The following is a 23,277-nucleotide window of genomic DNA, read 5'->3' as shown; positions in this document are numbered from 1 at the left end:
GATTCTTGTCCAGGCTAACTGTGTCTGTTGTCCAGGCTAACTGTGTCTGTTGTGTGTCTGTTGTGTGTCTGTTCTCCAGTCTCACTCCATGGACTTTGATGACACCTGGCATCCTGCCACTCACCCGTCAGGGGCAGTCCTTCCTGCCCTGCTGGCGGTCAGCGATATGCTGCCCAGTAACAGCAAGCCTAGTGGGCGGGACTTCCTGCTTGCGTTCAATGTGGGTATAGAGGTCCAGGGACGACTGATGAGATTCTCCAACGAGGCTCAAAACATCCCCAAGAGGTAAGAACCCTGACCCCTGACCCCTGACCCCTAAACCTAACCCTGACACTAACCCACAACATCCCCAAGAGGTAAGAACCCTGACCCCTGACCCCTGACCCCTAACCTAAACCTGACAGTAACCCACAACATCCCCAAGAGGTAAGAACCCTGACCCCTGACCCCTAACCTAAACCTAAACCTAACCCTGACACTAACCCACAACATCCCCAAGAGGTAAGGACCCTGACCCCTGACCCCTAAACCTAACCCTGACACTAACCCACAACATCCCCAAGAGGTAATGACCCTGACCCCTGACCCCTAAACCTAACCCTGACACTAACCCACAACATCCCCAAGAGGTAAGGACCCTGACCCCTAAACTAAACCTAACCCTGACACTAACCCACAACATCCCCAAGAGGTAAGGACCCTGACCCCTAAACTAAACCTAACCCTGACACTAACCCACAACATCCCCAAGAGGTAAGGACCCTGACCCCTGACCCCTAAACCTAACCTTGACACTAACCCACAACATCCCCAAGAGGTAAGGACCCTGACCCCTGACCCCTGACCCCTAAACCTAAGCCGGACACTAACCCACAACATCCCCAAGAGGTAAGGACCCTGACCCCTGACCCCTAAACCTAACCCTGACACTAACCCACAACATCCCCAAGAGGTAAGGACCCTGACCCCTGACCCCTAAACCTAACCCTGACACTAACACACAACATCCCCACAAGGTGAGATCTGGGGAAAATAAGTAGAGGTCTTGGTTAACCTTGGAGTGTACACTTTAGAGACCAGAGTAAGGTAACCTCAGAACCTTGGAGTGTACACTTTAGAGACCAGAGTAAGGTAACATCAGAACCTTGGAGTGTACACTTTAGAGACCAGAGTAAGGTAACATCAGAACCTTGGAGTGTACACTTTAGAGACCAGAGTAAGGTAACATCAGTTTCTCTAAGAACATGGTCACCTCTAAGGCCATATTTTAACTGGATGTGAAGTGGAACTGATTGGGCCTGTTTGTGTGGTATTCCAGCAGTAGTAGAAGAGGTACACTGGGCAGAGTAATTAGTTTAGTTGAATAGAGTGCAGCAGGTGGTGGATTCCACTAAATACTCCTACAGACATGCAGGTGTTTATACAACAGTCCACCCTCTCTGCTGCGTCACCACGGTTAGAATTTGCGGACATTATTTGGAATCTGTTATTTCGCTCAAGACCACTGAAATAGACTCTCAGGCTCTCCTGTCCTCACTGTAGACACCTGTCCTCACTGTAGACACATGTCCTCACTGTAGACACCTGTACTCACTGACCTAGCAGTGACATCATGATGATTGAGCTGTTAGCTGGTTTACTCAAGGTTACCCGCTCCTACAACAGACACGTTTAGTTTCGTCATCAGACTTGTGCTTCCTTAACATGTGACCCCCATCCCCCTCTCCCTCCAGGTTCCACCCCCCTACTGTTGTGGGTACTCTGGGTAGTGCAGCAGCCTGCGCCCGCCTCCTCTCTCTGGAACGCTCCCAGTGTAGCCACGCCCTGGCCATCGCTGCCAGCCTATCAGGAGCCCCCATGGCTAACGCCGCCACCCAGTCCAAACCCCTCCACATCGGCAACGCGGCGCGGCTGGGGCTTGAGGCGGCTCTACTGGCCTCTAGAGGTCTGGAGGCCTCACCCAGGGTCCTGGACGACACCGCCGGGGTCGCAGGGTTCAGCGCCTTCTACGAGGACTACGCCCCACGACCTTTGGCCTCCCCAGAGGAAGAGGGGTTGCAGTTCCTCCTAGAGAACCAGGATATAGGGTTCAAGAGGTTCCCGGCCCACCTGGGGATGCACTGGGTGGCCGACGCTGCTGCCGCCGTACACAAACTGCTGCTGGGGGAGCAGGGTTCAGGGGGGAGGGGTCAGGGGTCAGGGGTCGTAGGTCAGGTCCAGGACATCCTACTCAGGGTTCCCCGCTCCAAGTACATTGATCGTCCGTTCCCGGAGTCGGAGCATGAGGCCAGACATTCCTTCCAGTTCAACGCCTGCTCTGCTCTGCTGGACGGAGAGGTCACCGTGGACTCATTCTCCCAGGAAGCACTGCAGCGCCCCGACCTCTACTCCCTGCTGGGGCGTGTCCACGTTGAGCATCCCCATGACAACCCCGCTAACTTTGACCGCATGTACGGCGAGGTGCAGGTGACGCTGGTGGGCGGGGACGTCCTGAATGGACGCTGTGATACTTTCTATGGTCACTGGCGTAACCCGTTGACCAATGACAGCTTGAGGAAGAAGTTCCGTAGCAACGCTGGGGCGGTCCTTCCCAGAGAGAAGGTGGAGGGTCTGATAGAGGCTGTAGAGGGACTAGACAGACTGGAGGACTGTTCTCCACTGCTGGAGCAGCTACAGTGACCACACACAGAGCTACAGGGACCACACACAGAGCTACAGGGACCACACACAGAGCTACAGGGACCACACACAGAGCTACAGGGACCACACACAGAGCTACAGGGACCACACACAGAGCTACAGGGATCACACACAGAGCTACAGGGACCACACACAGAGCTACAGGGACCACACACAGAGCTACAGGGACCACACACAGAGCTACAGGGACCACACACAGAGCTACAGGGATCACACACAGAGCTACAGGGACCACACACAGAGCTACAGGGACCACACACAGAGCTACAGGGACCACAAACAGAGCTACAGGGACAACACACAGAGCTACAGGGACCACACACAGAGCTACAGGGACCACACACAGAGCTACAGGGACCACACACAGAGCTACAGGGACCACACACAGAGCTACAGTGACCACACACAGAGCTACAGGGACCACACACAGAGCTACAGTGACCACACACAGAGCTACAGGGACCACACACAGAGCTACAGGGACAACACACAGAGCTACAGGGACCACACACAGAGCTACAGGGACCACACACAGAGCTACAGGGACCACACACAGAGCTACAGGGACCACACACAGAGCTACAGGGACCACACACAGAGCTACAGGGACCACACACAGAGCTACAGGGACCACACAAAGAGCTACAGGGACCACACACAGAGCTACAGGGACCACACAAAGAGCTACAGGGACCACACACAGAGCTACAGGGACCACACACAGAGCTACAGGGACCACACACAGAGCTACAGGGACCACACACAGAGCTACAGGGACCACACACAGAGCTACAAGGACCACACACACCACATCACAGAATTCCTGAAATTATTTAAAGACACAACTCTAAATTAAGTTAAAATGAAGAATCTACTTCCAATGTGAGAGAAGAGACAATTAAAGTATTTAAAGACTCAAAGCTAAATTAAAATGAAGAATCTACTTCCAATGTGAGAGAAGAGACAATTAAAGTATTTAAAGACTCAAAGCTAAATTAAAATGAAGAATCTACTTCCAATGTGAGAGAAGAGACAATTAAAGTATTTAAAGACTCAAAGCTAAATTAAAATGAAGAATCTACTTCCAATGTGAGAGAAAGGACAATTAAAGTATTTAAAGACTCAAAGCTAAATTAAAATGAAGAATCTACTTCCAATGTGAGAGAAGAGGGATGGACATGTATATACATATTAATTTATTATGACGTTTATTTTCTATTTTGTTAAACTGTCTTGTATTCTATCAAACATGTATATTATTGTAAATCTGTACTTGAATCTTCATTAAATAAAAATATGAAACTATTTATAGCCTTGATCTGTTTAGTCCTCCTCATTTACCTCAATGTATCAGAAGCCCTGTTTCACAACATCAATAATATGGGAATGTTACCTGACAATAACTACACAGAGATACTTTAAATATATATTTATATATACAATATTAACACATAGATACTATATATATATATTTATATATACAATATTAACACATAGATACTATATATATATATATATATATACAATAATAACACATAGATACTATATATATATACAATATTAACACATAGATACTGTATATATATATATATATATATATATATATATATATATATATATATATATATATATATATATATACAATAATAACACATAGATACTATATATATATATACAATAATAACACATAGATACTATATATATATATATATATATATATATATATATATATACAATAACAACACATAGATACTATATATATATATATATATATATATATACAACAATAACACATATATACTATAATAAGACATAGATACTATATATATATATATATTTATATATACAATATTAACACATAGATACTATATATATATTATATATACAATAATAACACATAGATACTATATATATATATATATTTATATATACAACAATAATACATATATACTATAATAACACATAGATACTATATATATATTTATATATACAATATTAACACATAGATACTATATATATATATTATATATACAATAATAACACATAGATACTATATATATATATATATATATTTATATATACAACAATAACACATATATACTATAATAACACATAGATTCTATATATATATATTTATATATACAATAATAACACATAGATACTATATATATATAGTTATATATACAATAATAACACATAGATACTATATATATATATATATATATTTATATATATACAATAATAACACATATATACTATATTTGCACATTTATATATACAATAACAACACATAGATACTATATATATATATTTATATATACAATAATAACACATATATTATATATTTATATATACAATATTAACACATAGATACTATATATATATTTATATATACAATAATAACACATAGATGATATATTTATATATACAATATTAACACATAGATACTATATATATATATATTTATAAATACAAAATGAACACATAGATACTATATATATATACAGTGGGGAGAACAAGTATTTGATACACTGACGATTTTGCAGGTTTTCCTACTTACAAAGCAAGTAGAGGTCTGTAATTTTTATCATAGGTACACTTCAACTGTGAGAGAAGGAATCTAAAACAAAAATCCAGAAAATCACATTGTATGATTTTTAAGTAATTAATTTGCATTTTATTGCATGACATAAGTATTTGATACATCAGAAAAGCAGAACTTAATATTTGGTACAGAAACCTTAGTTTGTAATTACAGAGATCATACGTTTCCTGTAGTTCTTGACCAGGTTTGCACACACTGCAGCAGGGATTTTGGCCCACTCCTCCATACAGACCTTCTCCAGATCCTTCAGGTTTCGGGGCTGTCGCTGGGCAATACGGACTTTCGGCTCCCTCCAAAGATTTTCTATTGGGTTCAGGTCTGGAGACTGGCTAGGCCACTCCAGGACCTTGAGATGCTTCTTACGGAGCCACTCCTTAGTTGCCCTGGCTGTGTGTTTCGGGTCGTTGTCATGCTGGAAGAACCAGCCACGACCCATCTTCAATGCTCTTACTGAGGGAAGGAGGTTGTTGGTCAAGATCTCGCGATACATGGCCCCGTCCATCCTCCCCTCAATACGGTGCAGTCGTCCTGTCCCCTTTGCAGAAAAGCATCCCCAAAGAATGATGTTTCCACCTCCATGCTTCACGGTTGGGATGGTGTTCTTGGGGTTGTACTCATCCTTCTATTCCTCCAAACACGGCGAGTGGAGTTTAGAGCAAAAAGCTCTATTTTTGTCTCATCAGACCACATGACCTTCTCCCATTCCTCCTCTGGATCATCCAGATGGTCATTGGCAAACTTCAGACGGGCCTGGACATGCGCTGGCTTGAGCAGGGGGACCTTGCGTGCGCTGCAGGATTTTAATCCATGACGGCGTAGTGTGTTACTAATGGTTTTCTTTGAGACTGTGGTCCCAGCTCTCTTCAGGTCATTGACCAGGTCCTGCCGTGTAGTTCTGGGCTGATCCCTCACATTCCTCATGATCATTGATGCCCCACGAGGTGAGATCTTGCATGGAGCCCCAGACCGAGGGTGATTGACCGTCATCTTGAACTTCTTCCATTTTCTAATAATTGTGCCAACAGTTGTTGCCTTCTCACCAAGCTGCTTGCCTATTGTCCTGTAGCCCATCCCAGCCTTGTACAGGTCTACAATTTATCCCTGATGTCCTTACACAGCTCTCTGGTCTTGGCCATTGTGGAGAGGTTGGAGTCTGTTTGATTGAGTGTGTGGACAGGTGTCTTTTATACAGGTAACGAGTTCAAACAGGTGCAGTTAATACAGGTAATGAGTGGAGAACAGGAGGGCTTCTTAAAGAAAAACTAACAGGTCTGTGAGAGCCGGAATTCTTACTGGTTGGTAGGTGATCAAATACTTATGTCATGCAATAAAATGCAAATTAATTACTTAAAAATCATACAATGTGATTTTCTGGATTTTTGTTTTAGATTCCGTCTCTCACAGTTGAAGTGTACCTATGATAAAAATGACAGACCTCTACATGCTTTGTAAGTAGGAAAACCTGCAAAATCGGCAGTGTATCAAATACTTGTTCTCCCCACTGTATATATATATATATATATAATATTAACACATAGATACTATATATATATATTTATATACAATATTAACACATAGATACTATATATATTTTTATATATACAATATTAACACATAGATACTATATATATATATATATATAATATTAACACATAGATACTATATATGTATTTTTATATATACAATATTAACACATAGATACTATATATATATTTATATATACAATAATAACACATAGATGATATATTTATATATACAATATTAACACATAGATACTATATATATATATATTTATAAATACAATATGAACACATAGATACTATATATATATATTTATAAATACAATATTAACACATAGATACTATATATATATATATATATATATAATATTAACACATAGATACTATATATATATATTTATATACAATATTAACACATAGATACTATATATATATTTTTATATATACAATATTAACACATAGATACTATATATATATATATATATATATATATATATATATAATATATATATAATATTAACACATAGATACTATATATATATATTTATTTACAATATTAACACATAGATACTATATATATATTTTTATATATACAATATTAACACATAGATACTATATATATATTTATATACAATATTAACACATAGATACTATATATATATTCATAATTAACACAAATACACATCCAGCTCCTTTCCACAGGTTCTGGAGTTGTCGACAAACTCATGGAAAACAGAAAGGAAAACTCCACACTGTTGCTGATGATCCCTTGTCATATTTATTCATAACAGTATTTCTACCCTTCTACTCCACTGCTGCTTATAACAACGTTTCCAGCCTCAGGTCTTCATCAGTCATCAATATCCCAGGTGGGGGTGGAAGGTCCTATATATAGGGGCTGTACTCAGTGACATCACTTCCTGAAACAGGAGGAAGAAAATATATAGCATAGGTTCACACTATTAACAATCATTGTATCAAAATATATGCTCATACACGAAGAATGTGATCAATATTTACAGTAATATAAATATGTATAAATATTGACCAGAAAATGAATAGGATGTCCAGCTTGTACATAATGAACAGCAAACAGATGTTTTGTCTCACCTGTCCATATATTGCTGCCGTGCTTAAGGCTTCAACTTGTTAAGACTGTATAAGAATATTCTAAGATAAATACACAAGTAATAAGAGTAAAAGTATTGTGTTTTGATTGTTATGTTACCTATAGAACATTGTTTTGTCTGTAATAATAGCTATATTATTGTTTTTGTCTGTAATAATATATATTATTGTGTTTTGTCTGTATTAATAGCTACGGTATTGTGTTTTGTCTGTAATAATAGCTATAGTATTGTGTTTTGTCTGTATTAATAGCTATAGTATTGTTTTTGTCTGTAATAATATATATTATTGTGTTTTGTCTGTATTAATAGCTACGGTATTGTGTTTTGTCTGTAATAATAGCTATAGTATTGTGTTTTGTCTGTATTAATAGCTATATTATTGTTTTTGTCTGTATTAATAGCTACGGTATCGTGTTTTGTCTGTAATAATAGCTATATTATTGTTTTTGTCTGTAATAATAGCTATAGTATTGTTTTTGTCTGTAATAATATATATTATTGTGTTTTGTCTGTATTAATAGCTACGGTATTGTGTTTTGTCTGTAATAATAGCTATAGTATTGTGTTTTGTCTGTATTAATAGCTATATTATTGTTTTTGTCTGTATTAATAGCTACGGTATCGTGTTTTGTCTGTAATAATAGCTATAGTATTGTGTTTTGTCTGTAATAATATATATTATTGTGTTTTGTCTGTATTAATAGCTACGGTATTGTGTTTTGTCTGTAATAATATATATAGTATTGTGATTTGTCTGTAATAATAGCTATAGTATTGTATTACGACTATAGTAATAGCTATGGTATTTTGTTTTGTCTGTAAATACAAGATATAGTAAAGTGTTTTGTCTGTAGTAGTAGCTATAGTATTGTATTTCGACTGTAGTAATAGCTATAGTATTGTGTTTTGTCTGTTATATTTATAGTATTGTGTTTTGTTAGTAATGTTAGCTACAGTATAGTGTTGTGTCTGTAATAATACCTATAGTATTGTGTTTTGTCTATAAAAATAGCTATATATTTGTGTTTTTTGTCGGTATCAATTGCTATAGAATTGTGTTTAGCCTTTAAATATAACTATATTATTGTCTTTTGTCTGTAATAATAGCAATACTATTGTGATTTCTCTGTAATAAAAGCTATAGCATTGTGTTTTGTCTGTTATAATATTTATAGCATTGTGTTTTGTTTGTTATGTTTATAGTATTGTGTTTTGTTTGTTATGTTAGCTATAGTATATCGTTTTGTCTGTAAAATAGCTATAGTATTTTGTTTTGTCTGTAAAAATAGCTTTAGTATTGTTTTTTTTGTAATAATAGCTGTAATATTGTGTTTTGTCTGTAGTAATATTTATAGTATTGTGTTTCGTCTGTAGTAATAGCTATAGTATTGTGTATTGTCTGTAATAACTGCTAACGTATTGTGTTTTGTCTGTAATAATAGCTATATCATTGTGTTTTGTCTGTTATATTTATAGTATTGTGTTTTGTTTGTTATGTTAGCTATAGTATATTGTTTTGTCTGTAATAGTAGCTATAGTATTGGGTGTTGTCTGCAATAATAGCTATGGTATGGACTTCCGGCGCCGAAAAGAGATGGCTGCCTCGCTTCGTGTTCCTTGGAAAATATGCAGTATTTTGTTTTTTTACGTGTTATTTCTTACATCGGTACCCCGGGTAATCTTAGGTTTCATTACATACAGTCGGGAGGAACTACTGAATATACGATTAACGTCAACTCATCATCGTTCCTACCAGGAATATGACTTTCCCGAAACGGATCCAGTGTTTTGCCTTCCACACAATACAATGGATCTGATCCCAGCCGGCGACCCTGTGCGACGCCGAAAAAGGGGAAAACGTGGCGGTCTCGTGGTCAGGCTTCGGAGACGGGCACATCGCGCTCCACTCCCTAGCATACTACTCGCCAATGTCCAGTCTCTTGACAATAAGGTTGATGAAATCCGAGCACGGGTAGCATTCCAGAGAGACATCAGGGATTGCAACGTGCTCTGCTTCACGGAAACATGGCTAACTCAAGGGACGCTAACGGAGTCGGTGCAGCCAGCTGGTTTCTTCATGCATCGCGCCGACAGAAACAAACATCTTTCCGGTAAGAAGAGGGGCGGGGGGGTATGCCTTATGATTAACGAGAAGTGGTGTGATCATCATAACAACACACAAGAACTCAAGTCGTTCTGTTCACCTGATCTAGAACTCCTCACAATCAAATGTCGACCGCATTATCTACCAAGGGAATTCTCGTCAATCATAATCACAGCCGTATACATTCCCCCCCAAGCAGACACATCGATGGCCCTGAACGAACTTTATCTGACTCTTTGTAAACTGGAAACCACACACCCTGAGGCTGCATTCATCGTAGCTGGGGATTTTAACAAGGCTAATCTAAAAACAAAACTCCCTAAATTCTATCAGCATATCGATTGTGCTACCAGGGCTGGAAAAACACTAGACCATTGTTATACTAATTTCCGCGACGCTTATAAGGCCCTCCCCCGCCCCCCTTTCGGAAAAGCTGACCACGACTCCATTTTGTTGATTCCAGCCTACAAACAAAAACTCAAACAACAAGCTCCCGCGCTCAGGTCTGTTCAACGCTGGTCCGACCAATCTGAATCCACGCTTCAAGACTGCTTCGATCACGCGGATTGGAATATGTTCCGCATCGCGTCCAACAACAATATTGACGAATATGCTGATTCGGTGAGCGAGTTCATTAGGAAGTGCATTGACGATGTCGTACCCACAGCAACGATAAAAACAATCCCAAACCAGAAACCGTGGATTGACGGCAGCATTCGCGTGAAACTGAAAGCGCGAACCACTGCTTTTAACCAGGGCAAGGTGACCGGAAGCATGACCGAATACAAACAGTGTAGCTATTCTCTCCGCAAGGCAATCAAACAGGCTAAGTCTCAGTACAGAGACAAAATCGAGTCGAAATTCAACAGCTCAGACACAAGAGGTATGTGGCAGGGTCTACAGTCAATCACGGATTACAAAAAGAAAACCAGCCCCGTCGAGGACCAGGATGTCTTGCTCCCAGACAGGCTAAACAACTTTTTTGCCCGCTTTGAGGACAATACAGTGCCACTGACACGGCCCCCCACCAAAACCTGCGGGCTCTCCTTCACTGCAGCCGAGGTGAGTAAAACATTTAAACGTGTTAACCCTCGCAAGGCTGCAGGCCCAGACGGCATTCCCAGCCGCGTCCTCAGAGCATGCGCAGACCAGCTGGCCTGGTGTGTTTACGGACATATTCAATCAATCCTTATCCCAGTCTGCTGTTCCCACATGCTTCAAAAGGGCCACCATTGTTCCTGTTCCCAAGAAAGCTAAGGTAACTGAGCTAAACGACTACCGCCCCGTAGCACTCACTTCCGTCATCATGAAGTGCTTTGAGAGACTAGTCAAGGACCATATCACCTCCACCCTACCGGACACCCTAGACCCACTCCAATTTGCTTACCGACCCAATAGGTCCACAGACGACGCAATCGCAACCACACTGCACACTGCCCTAACCCATCTGGACAAGAGGAATACCCATGTGAGAATGCTGTTCATCGATTACAGCTCAGCATTTAACACCATAGTACCCTCCAAACTCGTCATCAAGCTCGAGACCCTGGGTCTCGACCCCGCCCTGTGCAACTGGGTCCTGGACTTCCTGACGGGCCGCCCCCAGGTGGTGAGGGTAGGTAACAACATCTCCACCCCGCTGATCCTCAACACTGGGGCCCCACAAGGGTGCGTTCTGAGCCCTCTCCTGTACTCCCTGTTCACCCACGACTGCGTGGCCATGCACACCTCCAACTCAATCATCAAGTTTGCGGATGACACTACAGTGGTAGGCTTGATCACCAACAACGACGAGACGGCCTACAGGGAGGAGGTGAGGGCCCTCGGAGTGTGGTGTCAGGAAAATAACCTCATACTCAACGTCAACAAAACAAAGGAGATGATTGTGGACTTCAGGAAACAGCAGAGGGAGCACCCCCCTATCCACATCGACGGGTCAGTAGTGGAGAAGGTGGAAAGTTTTAAGTTCCTCGGTGTACACATCACGGACAAACTGAACTGGTCCACCCACACAGACAGCGTTGTGAAGAAGGCGCAGCAGCGCCTCTTCAACCTCAGGAGGCTGAAGAAATTCGGCTTGTCACCAAAAGCACTCACAAACTTCTACAGATGCACAATCGAGAGCATCCTGTTGGGCTGTATCACCGCCTGGTACGGCAACTGCTCCGCCCACAACCGTAAGGCTCTCCAGAGGGTAGTGAGGTCTGCAGAACGCATCACCAGGGGCAAACTACCTGCCCTCCATGACACCTACACCACCCGATGTCACAGGAAGGCCATAAAGATCATCAAGGACAACAACCACCCGAGCCACTGCCTGTTCACCCCGCTATCATCCAGAAGGCGAGGTCAGTACAGGTGCATCAAAGCAGGGACCGAGAGACTGAAAAACAGCTTCTATCTCAAGGCCATCAGACTGTTAAACAGCCACCACTAACATTTAGCGGCCCCTGCCAACATACTGACTCAACTCCAGCCACTTTAAAAATGGGAATTGATGGAAATTATGTAAAAATGTACCACTAGCCACTTTAAGCAATGCCACTTAATACAATGTTTACATACCCTACATTACCCATCTCATATGTATATATACTGTACTCTATATCATCTACTGCATCTTGCCATCTTTATGCAATACATGTACCACTAGCCACTTTAAACTATGCCACTTTATGTTTACATACCCTACAGTACTCATCTCATATGTATATACCGTACTCTATACCATCTACTGCATCTGCCATGCCGTTCTGTACCACCACTCATTCATATATCTTTATGTACATATTCTTTATCCCTTTACACTTGTGTGTGTGTGTAAGGTAGTAGTGTGGAATTGTTAGGTTAGATTACTGTTGGTTATTACTGCATTGTCGGAACTAGAAGCACAAGCATTTCGCTACACTCGCATTAACATCTGCTAACCATGTGTATGTGACTAATAAAATTTGATTTGATTTGATTTGATTTTTTGGTATTTTTTTTGTCTGTGATTATAGCTTTAGTATTGTGTTTTGCCTGTAAAAATAGCAACAGTATTGTGTTTTGTCTGTAATAATGGCTATAGTATTTTGTTTTGTCTGTAATAATATATACACATATATATATATTTAAATAGCTAATATCATAGAAAAATCATAATACAATAGACAAAACACAATACTATAGCTATAATTACAGACAAAACACAAAACTGTAGCTATTATAACAGACAAAACTTATTACATTAAATATTTTGTAGACAAAACAGAAAACTGTAGTTATTATTACTGACAAAACACAACAGTATAGCTATTATTACAGTCAAATCACAATACTAAGGTTACGTCCGTCATCGGAATGGGACCAAAGCGCGGAAAGTGTTCATCGTACTTTATTTGAAAAATATATATTAGAAAACTAGAATGCCCACCCAAATCACACCCTGACCTAACCAAATAGAGAAATGTAAAGGCTGTCTCAGGTCAGGGCGTGACAAGTAACAAGCAATTATTACAGACAAAACACAATACTGTAGCAATTATTACAGACAAAACATAATGCTATAGCAATTATTACAGACAAATCACAATACTATAGCTATTATTACAGACAAATCACAATACTGTAGCTATTATTACAGACAAAACACAATACTATAGCAATTATTACAGACAAATCACAATACTATAGCTATTATTACAGACAAATCACAATACTGTAGCTATTATTACAGACAAAACACAATACTATAGCTAATATTACAGACAAAACACAATACTGTAGCAATTATTACAGACAAAACACAATACTATAGCTATTATTACAGACAAATCACAATACTGTAGCTATTATTACAGACAAAACACAATACTGTAGCTATTATTACAGACAAAACATAATGCTATAGCAATTATTACAGACAAAACACAATACTATAGCTATTATTACAGACAAATCACAATACTATAGCTATTATTAATGACAAAACACAATACTGTAGCTATTATTACAGACAAAACATAATGCTATAGCTATTATTACAGACAAAACACTCTCAGAGAATTCATTTATAGACACTGAATTGATCTGAGAGTCAAAAAGGGCTATGGTGAAGCTCATATATAATTAAAGATGGACTTTATAATATAACTCTGACTTGTGTGTGGTTTGCTCTCTCAATGTTTAATAATACAGGAAATTACCACGACAGGTCAGGAAACTCTGGACAAGACATTTGGCCTCTGGCAAAGCCTCCACCACACGCCCCATTAGCCAAGAGTTCCTTGGGGCGGTGTCATCAACGATGACCACAAGGTCACCAGGACTGAAGTTTCTCTTAGTTTTGTTCCACTTGTTCCGCTCCTGCATAAGTGGAAGATACTCCCTGATCCATCTCTTCCAGAAGAGGTCAGTGATATATTGTACTTCCATCTCCTTCTTGAGTATAGGTCGCTTCTCTGGAATAGTCCTGGTGGCAGGACTGGCTTTGCTTTCAGATGAAGCAGATGGTTCAGAGTCAGGGGTTCTAGATCATTAGGGTCATTTGTTACAGTTGTGATTGGTCTGTCATTCAACAATCGCCTCAACTTCACACAAGGCTGTCTGCAAAGCCTCATCATCCAGTACTTGCTCTTTAAGGACTGAATAGAGGATATTTTTCACCAGTCGGATCAACCTCTCCCATACCCCCCTTGGTGGGCTCCAGTGGGAGGGTTGAATGACCATGTCACTCCTTCCTTCAGTAATTCATTTTGAATCTTGTTGTGATCCAGCTCTTTCAGAGCTTATCCTAGCTCTCTGTGTGTTCCAACAAAGTTGGTGCCATTGTCTGTTCTGATACTTGTTACTGGGCCCCTTCGACAGATGAACCTGCGCAGGGCATTGATGCAGGAATCAGTATCCAGATAACTAGCAACTTCTAGATGGACAGCTCGACTCACAAGGCAAGTATAGATCACATCATACCACTTCACATGAATGCGGCCTCGCTTCACCTCTATGGGGCCGAAGTAATCTATGCCCACATGGGTGAAAGGCGGCAAATCAGGTAACACCAGATCTTGTGGAAGGTCGGCCATCTTCTGTTCTCCAGCTCTAGCTTGCATCCGTCTGCAGAAGACACAGCTCTTAAGGATCTTCCTTGCTAAGGAGTTGGCACAGGGTATCCAATATCGCTGGCGAAGTCTAGAAAGCATGTGACCTCTCCCAGATTGGCCAACCTGATCATGGATGTGGAGTAAGATCAGTCTGGACAGTCTTTGGGCAGGATCATAGGATTCTTTAGTTCCGTAGGCATAGCAGCTTTGCTTAACCTTCCTCCGACTCTCAGAATGCCATTGTCAACAATTGGATCAAGGTTTACAGATTGAGTCGCTTCTCTTGGCACATTGTTTTCCTTTTACAACTAGTGCAATTTCTTGTTTAAAGTACTGTTGTTGCCCAAATCGAATGATGACCTTTTCTGCTTCATCTAGGTCATCTACAGACAGACTTTCTTTTCCAAACGTCAGTTTGAAATGGTCAATTTGTTCCTTCAGTGAGTTTGTGAGACTGATCTGATCCTGGATCAGTTTGTGTGAGAACTTTCTTTTTCTGGCTTAACTGTAGAAGAAGTCTCTTCAGCATCATTTCTTCAAGCTGTTGCATGTTGAATAGTACTCAATCAGTACTCAATCAGTTTGCTGGTCGGACTCTTTTCTTCCACACATGTACTGTTTACGATGACGTCTTTTCTCACCTCTGGATCATCCGGAGGGATGGAGCCAAGCTCCTCGGGGACTTTCGGCCATTGTGTTTCTGTTTTCTCCAGGAATTCTGGTCCTTTGCGCCATCTCTTTGAGTTCAGGAAAATGTCAACATGTAATCCTCTTGAAGCATCATCGGCTGGGTTTTGTTTGGAGTTCAAATACCTCCACTGTTTTGCTTTCGGTAGGTTACGGATCATAGCAACCCTATTAGCCACAAAGGTATGGAATCTCTTGGTATCGTTGCGGATGTATTTTAGCACAGACTGGCTGTCTGTCCAGAAAGTTGACTCCTCAAGTTCAATCTGGAGCTCCAACCTTAACATCCTGTCCACTCGCACTGCCAATGTTGCTGCAGCAAGTTCCAGTCTGGGCATCGTCATCTGCATGAATGGAGTCACCCTTGATTTCCCCAGTATGAATGCGATGTGGACCTTTTCTATACCGTTTGTGAACCTAAGGTAGCTTGCCGTGCCATAACCTTGTTCACTTGCATCACCGAAGTGATGCAGCTGTGCGGTCTTGACTTGACCAAAGTTCTCAGGCATCATACACCTGTCTATCTGGAATCTGGAGAGCTGGTCCAGCTCTGAGAGCCATCTCTTCCATGAAATAGAGTGTTCTTCAGGGATGACTTCATCCCATCCACACTTTAGCTTGCAGAGGACTTGAAGAATTTGCTTTGCCTTTAGTATGAATGGGGCGAGGAAACCTAATGGGTCATAAATAGAGCTGACAGTTGAGAGAATACCTCTTCTTGTAAGGGGTCTGTTCTTGACAGTGACTCGGAAGATAAATGCAACACTTTCAATGTTCCATCGGATTCCAAGTGCTCTTTCAACAGGCAGCTTTTCTCTGTCCAGGTCCAGTTCTTTTATCTGCTTGGCTTTGAGTTCATCAGGGATAGAAGCCAGCACAGTGCGGCTGTTGCTGTTGCTGACCCACTTGGTCAATTTGAATCCACCCTGAGAGCACACATCCCTGAGGATTTCTTGTGAGAGCTATGGCTTGTTCTTCTGTGGCCACTGACTTGAGGCAGTCATCAACATAGAAGTTGGACTTGACTGTTTGAATCACCTCTTCATAGTACCTCTCACAGTTGTCTTCTGCAGTCTTTCGCAGTGCAACGTTTGCACAACTTGGAGAGGACATAGCACCGAAAAGATGTACCATCATTCTGTACTCCTCCAATCTTTTGTTAGTATCACCATGTCACGCTCTGACCTTAGATATCTCTGTTTTCATTATATTTTGGTTGGGTCAGGGTGTGACGAGGGTGGGTATGCTAGATTTGGTATTGTCTAAGGTTTTTGTATGTCTAGGGGTTTTGTAGGTCTAGGTATTTGTATGTCTACGGTGACCTGATATGGTTCCCAATCAGAGGCAGCTGTTTATCGTTGTCTCTGATTGGAGATCATATTTAGGTAGCCATTTTCCCTTTGTGTTCGTGGGTTCTTGTTCTATGTTTAGCTGCCTGTCTGTACTATTCATAAAGCTTCACGTTTCGTTTAGTTATTTTTGTTAGTTTGTTCAATGTTCATTCTTTAATAAATAGAATGTACGCATACAATGCTGCGCCTTGGTCCGATCATGACAGAAGAACCTACCAATAAAGGACCAAGCAGCATGTTCAGGAGGAATGGACCTGGGAGGAGATTCTGGATGGAGCAGGACCCTGGACGCAGGCTGGGGAGTATCGCCTTCCGAAGGAGGAAAAAGAGGCAGCGAAAGTGGAACAGCGATATTACGAGGAGTTATACCAACGAGGTAGGCCACAGAAATGTTCTTGGGGGGGGGGGGGGGGTGGCACATGGAACAGTCGGCGGAGCTAGCAGACCGGAGAGAGGTGCTAGCATTGAGAGCGCTGCAGAGCGGAAGTGCTGAGGTGCGTGTCATCAGCCCGGTGTCACCTGTACCGGTCCCGTGCATCAGGTCTCCAGTGCACCTCCACAGTCCAGTATGTCCTGTGCCTCCTCTCCGCACTCGCCCTGAGGTGCGTCTCATCAGCCCGGTACTACGAGCTTCCGGCGACAGTTCCCATTCCAGAGCTTCCGGCGACAGAACCCAGTCCAGAGCTTCCGGCGACGTTTCACAGTCCGGAATCTCCAGCGACGGTCCCCAGCCCGGGGTTTCCAGCGACGGTCCCCAGTCCGGGGTTTCCAGCGACGGTCCCCAGTCCGGGGCCTCCGGCAATGATCCGCATTCCAGAGCCTCCGGCGATGATCCACGGTCCGATTCTACAAAGGTGGAGGGATCAGCGTAAGAAGGGGGGGCTGCATCCAGAACCGGAGCCGCCACCGAGGGTAGATTCCCACCCGGACCCTCCCCTATAGTTTAAGGTTAGAGTACACTCCTGGCCCAGACTACACTCAATTATATGACCCACTGAAGAGATGAGTCTTCTGTAAAGACTTAAAGGTGGAGACCGAGTCTGCGTCTCTCACATGGGTAGGCAGACCATTCCATAAAAATGGGGCTCTATAGGAGAAAGCCCTGCCTCCAGATGTTTGCTTAGAAATTCTAGGGACAATTAGGAGGCCTGCGTCTTGTGACCGTAGCGTACGTGTAGGTATGTACGGCAGGACCAAATCGGAAAGATAGGTAGGAGCAAGCCCATGTAATGCTTTGTAGGTAAGCAGTAAAACCTTGAAATCAGCCCTTGCCTTAAAAAGAAGCCAGTCTCTAGTCCTGGTCAGTTGGTCAGTTGGATACTCTAGTCCTGGTCAGTTGGATACTCTAGTCCTGGTCAGTTGGCTACTCTAGTCCTGGTCAGTTGGTCAGTTGGTTACTCTAGCCCTGGTCAGTTGGCTACTCTAGTCCTGGTCAGTTGGTCAGTTGACTACTCTAGCCCTGGTCAGTTGGCTACTCTAGTCCTGGTCAGTTGGCTACTCTAGTCCTGGTCAGTTGGTCAGTTGGTTACTCTAGCCCTGGTCAGTTGGCTACTATAGTCCTGGTCAGTTGGCCACTCTAGTCCTGGTCAGTTGGATACTCTAGTCCTGGTCAGTTGGCTGCTCTAGTCCTGGTCAGTTGGAAACTCTAGTCCTGGTCAGTTGGCTACACTAGTCCTGGTCAGTTGGCTACTCTAGCCCTGGTCAGTTGGCTACTCTAGTCCTGGTCAGTTGGATACTCTAGTCCTGGTCAGTTGGCTACTCTAGTCCCAGTCAGTTGGATACTCTAGTCGTGGTCAGTTGGCCACTCTAGTCCTGGTCAGTTGGCTACTCTAGTCCTGGTCAGTTGGTCAGTTGGTTACTCTAGCCCTGGTCAGTTGGCTTCTCTAGTCCTGGTCAGTTGGTCAGTTGACTACTCTAGCCCTGGTCAGTTGGCTACTCTAGTCCTGGTCAGTTGGCTACTCTAGTCCTGGTCAGTTGGTCAGTTGGTTACTTTAGCCATGGTCAGTTGGCTACTCTAGTCCTGGTCAGTTGGCCACTCTAGTCCTGGTCAGTTTGATACTCTAGTCCTGGTCAGTTGGCTACTCTAGTCCAGGTCAGTTGGCTACTCTGGCACTGGTCAGTTGGCTACTCTAGTCCTGGTCAGTTGGCTACTCTAGTCCTGGTCAGTTGGCTACTCTAGTCCTAGTCAGTTGGCTACACTAGTCCTGGTCAGTTGGCTACTCTAGTCCTGGTCAGTTGGATACTCTAGTCCTGGTCAGTTGGATACTCTAGTCCTGGTCAGTTGGATACTCTAGTCCTGGTCAGTTGGATACTCTAGTCCTGGTCAGTTGGATACTCTAGTCCTGGTCAGTTGGATACTCTAGTTCTGGTCAGTTGGCTACTCTAGTCCTGGTCAGTTGGCTACTCTAGTCCTGGTCAGTTGGCTACTCTAGCCCTGGTCAGTTGGCTACTCTAGTCCTGGTCAGTTGGATACTCTAGTCCTGGTCAGTTGGCTACTCTAGTCCCAGTCAGTTGGATACTCTAGTCGTGGTCAGTTGGCCACTCTAGTCCTGGTCAGTTGGCTACTCTAGTCCTGGTCAGTTGGTCAGTTGGTTACTCTAGCCCTGGTCAGTTGGCTTCTCTAGTCCTGGTCAGTTGGTCAGTTGACTACTCTAGCCCTGGTCAGTTGGCTACTCTAGTCCTGGTCAGTTGGCTACTCTAGTCCTGGTCAGTTGGTCAGTTGGTTACTTTAGCCATGGTCAGTTGGCTTCTCTAGTCCTGGTCAGTTGGTCAGTTGACTACTCTAGCCCTGGTCAGTTGGCTACTCTAGTCCTGGTCAGTTGGTCAGTTGGTTACTTTAGCCATGGTCAGTTGGCTACTCTAGTCCTGGTCAGTTGGCCACTCTAGTCCTGGTCAGTTTGATACTCTAGTCCTGGTCAGTTGGCTACTCTAGTCCAGGTCAGTTGGCTACTCTAGTCCTGGTCAGTTGGATACTCTAGTCCTGGTCAGTTGGATACTCTAGTCCTGGTCAGTTGGATACTCTAGTCCTGGTCAGTTGGATACTCTAGTCCTGGTCAGTTGGCTACTCTAGTCCTGGTCAGTTGGATACTCTAGTCCTGGTCAGTTGGATACTCTAGTCCTGGTCAGTTGGCTACTCTAGTCCTGGTCAGTTGGTCAGTTGGTTACTCTAGCCCTGGTCAGTTGGCTACTCTAGTCCTGGTCAGTTGGTCAGTTGACTACTCTAGCCCTGGTCAGTTGGCTACTCTAGTCCTGGTCAGTTGGCTACTCTAGTCCTGGTCAGTTGGTCAGTTGGTTACTCTAGCCCTGGTCAGTTGGCTACTATAGTCCTGGTCAGTTGGCCACTCTAGTCCTGGTCAGTTGGATACTCTAGTCCTGGTCAGTTGGCTGCTCTAGTCCTGGTCAGTTGGAAACTCTAGTCCTGGTCAGTTGGCTACACTAGTCCTGGTCAGTTGGCTACTCTAGCCCTGGTCAGTTGGCTACTCTAGTCCTGGTCAGTTGGATACTCTAGTCCTGGTCAGTTGGCTACTCTAGTCCCAGTCAGTTGGATACTCTAGTCGTGGTCAGTTGGCCACTCTAGTCCTGGTCAGTTGGCTACTCTAGTCCTGGTCAGTTGGTCAGTTGGTTACTCTAGCCCTGGTCAGTTGGCTTCTCTAGTCCTGGTCAGTTGGTCAGTTGACTACTCTAGCCCTGGTCAGTTGGCTACTCTAGTCCTGGTCAGTTGGCTACTCTAGTCCTGGTCAGTTGGTCAGTTGGTTACTTTAGCCATGGTCAGTTGGCTACTCTAGTCCTGGTCAGTTGGCCACTCTAGTCCTGGTCAGTTTGATACTCTAGTCCTGGTCAGTTGGCTACTCTAGTCCAGGTCAGTTGGCTACTCTGGCACTGGTCAGTTGGCTACTCTAGTCCTGGTCAGTTGGCTACTCTAGTCCTGGTCAGTTGGCTACTCTAGTCCTAGTCAGTTGGCTACACTAGTCCTGGTCAGTTGGCTACTCTAGTCCTGGTCAGTTGGATACTCTAGTCCTGGTCAGTTGGATACTCTAGTCCTGGTCAGTTGGATACTCTAGTCCTGGTCAGTTGGATACTCTAGTCCTGGTCAGTTGGATACTCTAGTCCTGGTCAGTTGGATACTCTAGTTCTGGTCAGTTGGCTACTCTAGTCCTGGTCAGTTGGCTACTCTAGTCCTGGTCAGTTGGCTACTCTAGCCCTGGTCAGTTGGCTACTCTAGTCCTGGTCAGTTGGATACTCTAGTCCTGGTCAGTTGGCTACTCTAGTCCCAGTCAGTTGGATACTCTAGTCGTGGTCAGTTGGCCACTCTAGTCCTGGTCAGTTGGCTACTCTAGTCCTGGTCAGTTGGTCAGTTGGTTACTCTAGCCCTGGTCAGTTGGCTTCTCTAGTCCTGGTCAGTTGGTCAGTTGACTACTCTAGCCCTGGTCAGTTGGCTACTCTAGTCCTGGTCAGTTGGCTACTCTAGTCCTGGTCAGTTGGTCAGTTGGTTACTTTAGCCATGGTCAGTTGGCTACTCTAGTCCTGGTCAGTTGGCCACTCTAGTCCTGGTCAGTTTGATACTCTAGTCCTGGTCAGTTGGCTACTCTAGTCCAGGTCAGTTGGCTACTCTAGTCCTGGTCAGTTGGATACTCTAGTCCTGGTCAGTTGGATACTCTAGTCCTGGTCAGTTGGATACTCTAGTCCTGGTCAGTTGGATACTCTAGTCCTGGTCAGTTGGATACTCTAGTCCTGGTCAGTTGGATACTCTAGTTCTGGTCAGTTGGCTACTCTAGTCCTGGTCAGTTGGCTACTCTAGTCCTGGTCAGTTGGCTACTCTAGTCCTGGTCAGTTGGATACTCTATCCCTGGTCAGTTGGATACTCTAGTCCTGGTCAGTTGGCTACTCTAGTCCTGGTCAGATGGCTACTCTATCCCTGGTCAGTTGGCTACTCTAGTCCTGGTCAGTTGGCTACTCTAGTCCTGGTCAGTTGGATACTCTAGTCCTGGTCAGTTGGATACTCTAGCCCTGGTCAGTTGGCTGCTCTAGCCCTGGTCAGTTGGCTACTCTAGTCCTGGTCAGTTGGTCAGTTGGCTACTCTAGTCTTGGTCAGTTGGCCACTCTAGTCCTGGTCATTTGGATACTCTAGTCCTGGTCAGTTGGATACTCTAGCCCTGGTCAGTTGGATACTCTAGCCCTGGTCAGTTGGCTACTCTAGTCCTGTTCAGTTGGTCAGTTGGCTACTCTAGCACTGGTCAGTTGGATACTCTAGTCCTGGTCAGTTGGCTACTCTAGTCTTGGTCAGTTGGTCAGTTGGCTACTCTAGCCCTGGTCAGTTGGCCACTCTAGTCCTGGTCAGTTGGCTACTCTAGTCCTGGTCAGTTGGATACTCTAGTCCTGGTCAGTTGGATACTCTAGTCCTGGTGAGTTGGCTACTCTAGCCCTGGTCAGTTGGCTACTCTAGTTCTGGTCAGTTGGATACTCTAGTCCTGGTCAGTTGGATACTCTAGTCCTGGTCAGTTGGATACTCTATCCCTGGTCAGTTGGATACTCTAGTCCTGGTCAGTTGGCTACTCTAGTCCTGGTCAGTTGGCTACTCTAGTCCTGGTCAGTTGGTCAGTTGGTTACTCTGTCCCTGGTCAGTTGGCTACTCTAGTCCTGGTCAGTTGGTCAGTTGACTACTCTAGCCCTGGTCAGTTGGCTACTCTATTCCTGGTCAGTTGGCTACTCTAGTCCTGGTCAGTTGTTCAGTTGGTTACTCTAGCCCTGGTCAGTTGGCCACTTTAGTCCTGGTCAGTTGGATACTCTAGTCCTGGTCAGTTGGCTACTTTAGCCCTGGTCAGTTGGCCACTTTAGTCCTGGTCAGTTGGATACTCTAGTCCTGGTCAGTTGGCTACTTTAGTCCTGGTCAGTTGGATACTCTAGTCCTGGGCAGTTGGTTACTCTAGTCCTGGTCAGTTAGCTACTCTAGTCCTGGTCAGTTAGCTACTCTAGTCCTGGTCAGTTGGCTACTCTAGTCCTGGTCAGTTGGCTACTCTAGTCCTGGTCAGTTGGCTACTCTAGCCCTGGTCAGTTGGCTACTCTAGTCCTGGTCAGTTGGCTACTCTAGTCCTGGTCAG

General features: G+C 43.5%; 1 protein-coding gene across 1 annotated transcript in view; it reads left to right on the top strand.

Moving 5' to 3' along the window:
- irg1l (immunoresponsive gene 1, like) overlaps nucleotides 1–4,005 on the top strand; it is a 9,351-nt gene extending 5,346 nt beyond the window's left edge. Inside the window, exons 5-6 of the mRNA XM_071411998.1 lie at nucleotides 80–285; nucleotides 1,734–4,005. Coding sequence (XP_071268099.1) covers nucleotides 80–285; nucleotides 1,734–2,679 — 1,152 coding nt within the window. The 3' untranslated portion in view covers nucleotides 2,680–4,005. The remainder of the gene's footprint in view (nucleotides 1–79; nucleotides 286–1,733) is intronic.
- The last annotated feature ends 19,272 nt before the right edge of the window (nucleotides 4,006–23,277 follow it).

This window comes from Salvelinus alpinus, chromosome 7, assembly GCF_045679555.1.
Source record: "Salvelinus alpinus chromosome 7, SLU_Salpinus.1, whole genome shotgun sequence".
NCBI classification, from domain to species: Eukaryota; Metazoa; Chordata; class Actinopteri; order Salmoniformes; family Salmonidae; genus Salvelinus; species Salvelinus alpinus.
This window is presented reverse-complemented; position numbering and strand designations above follow the sequence as displayed.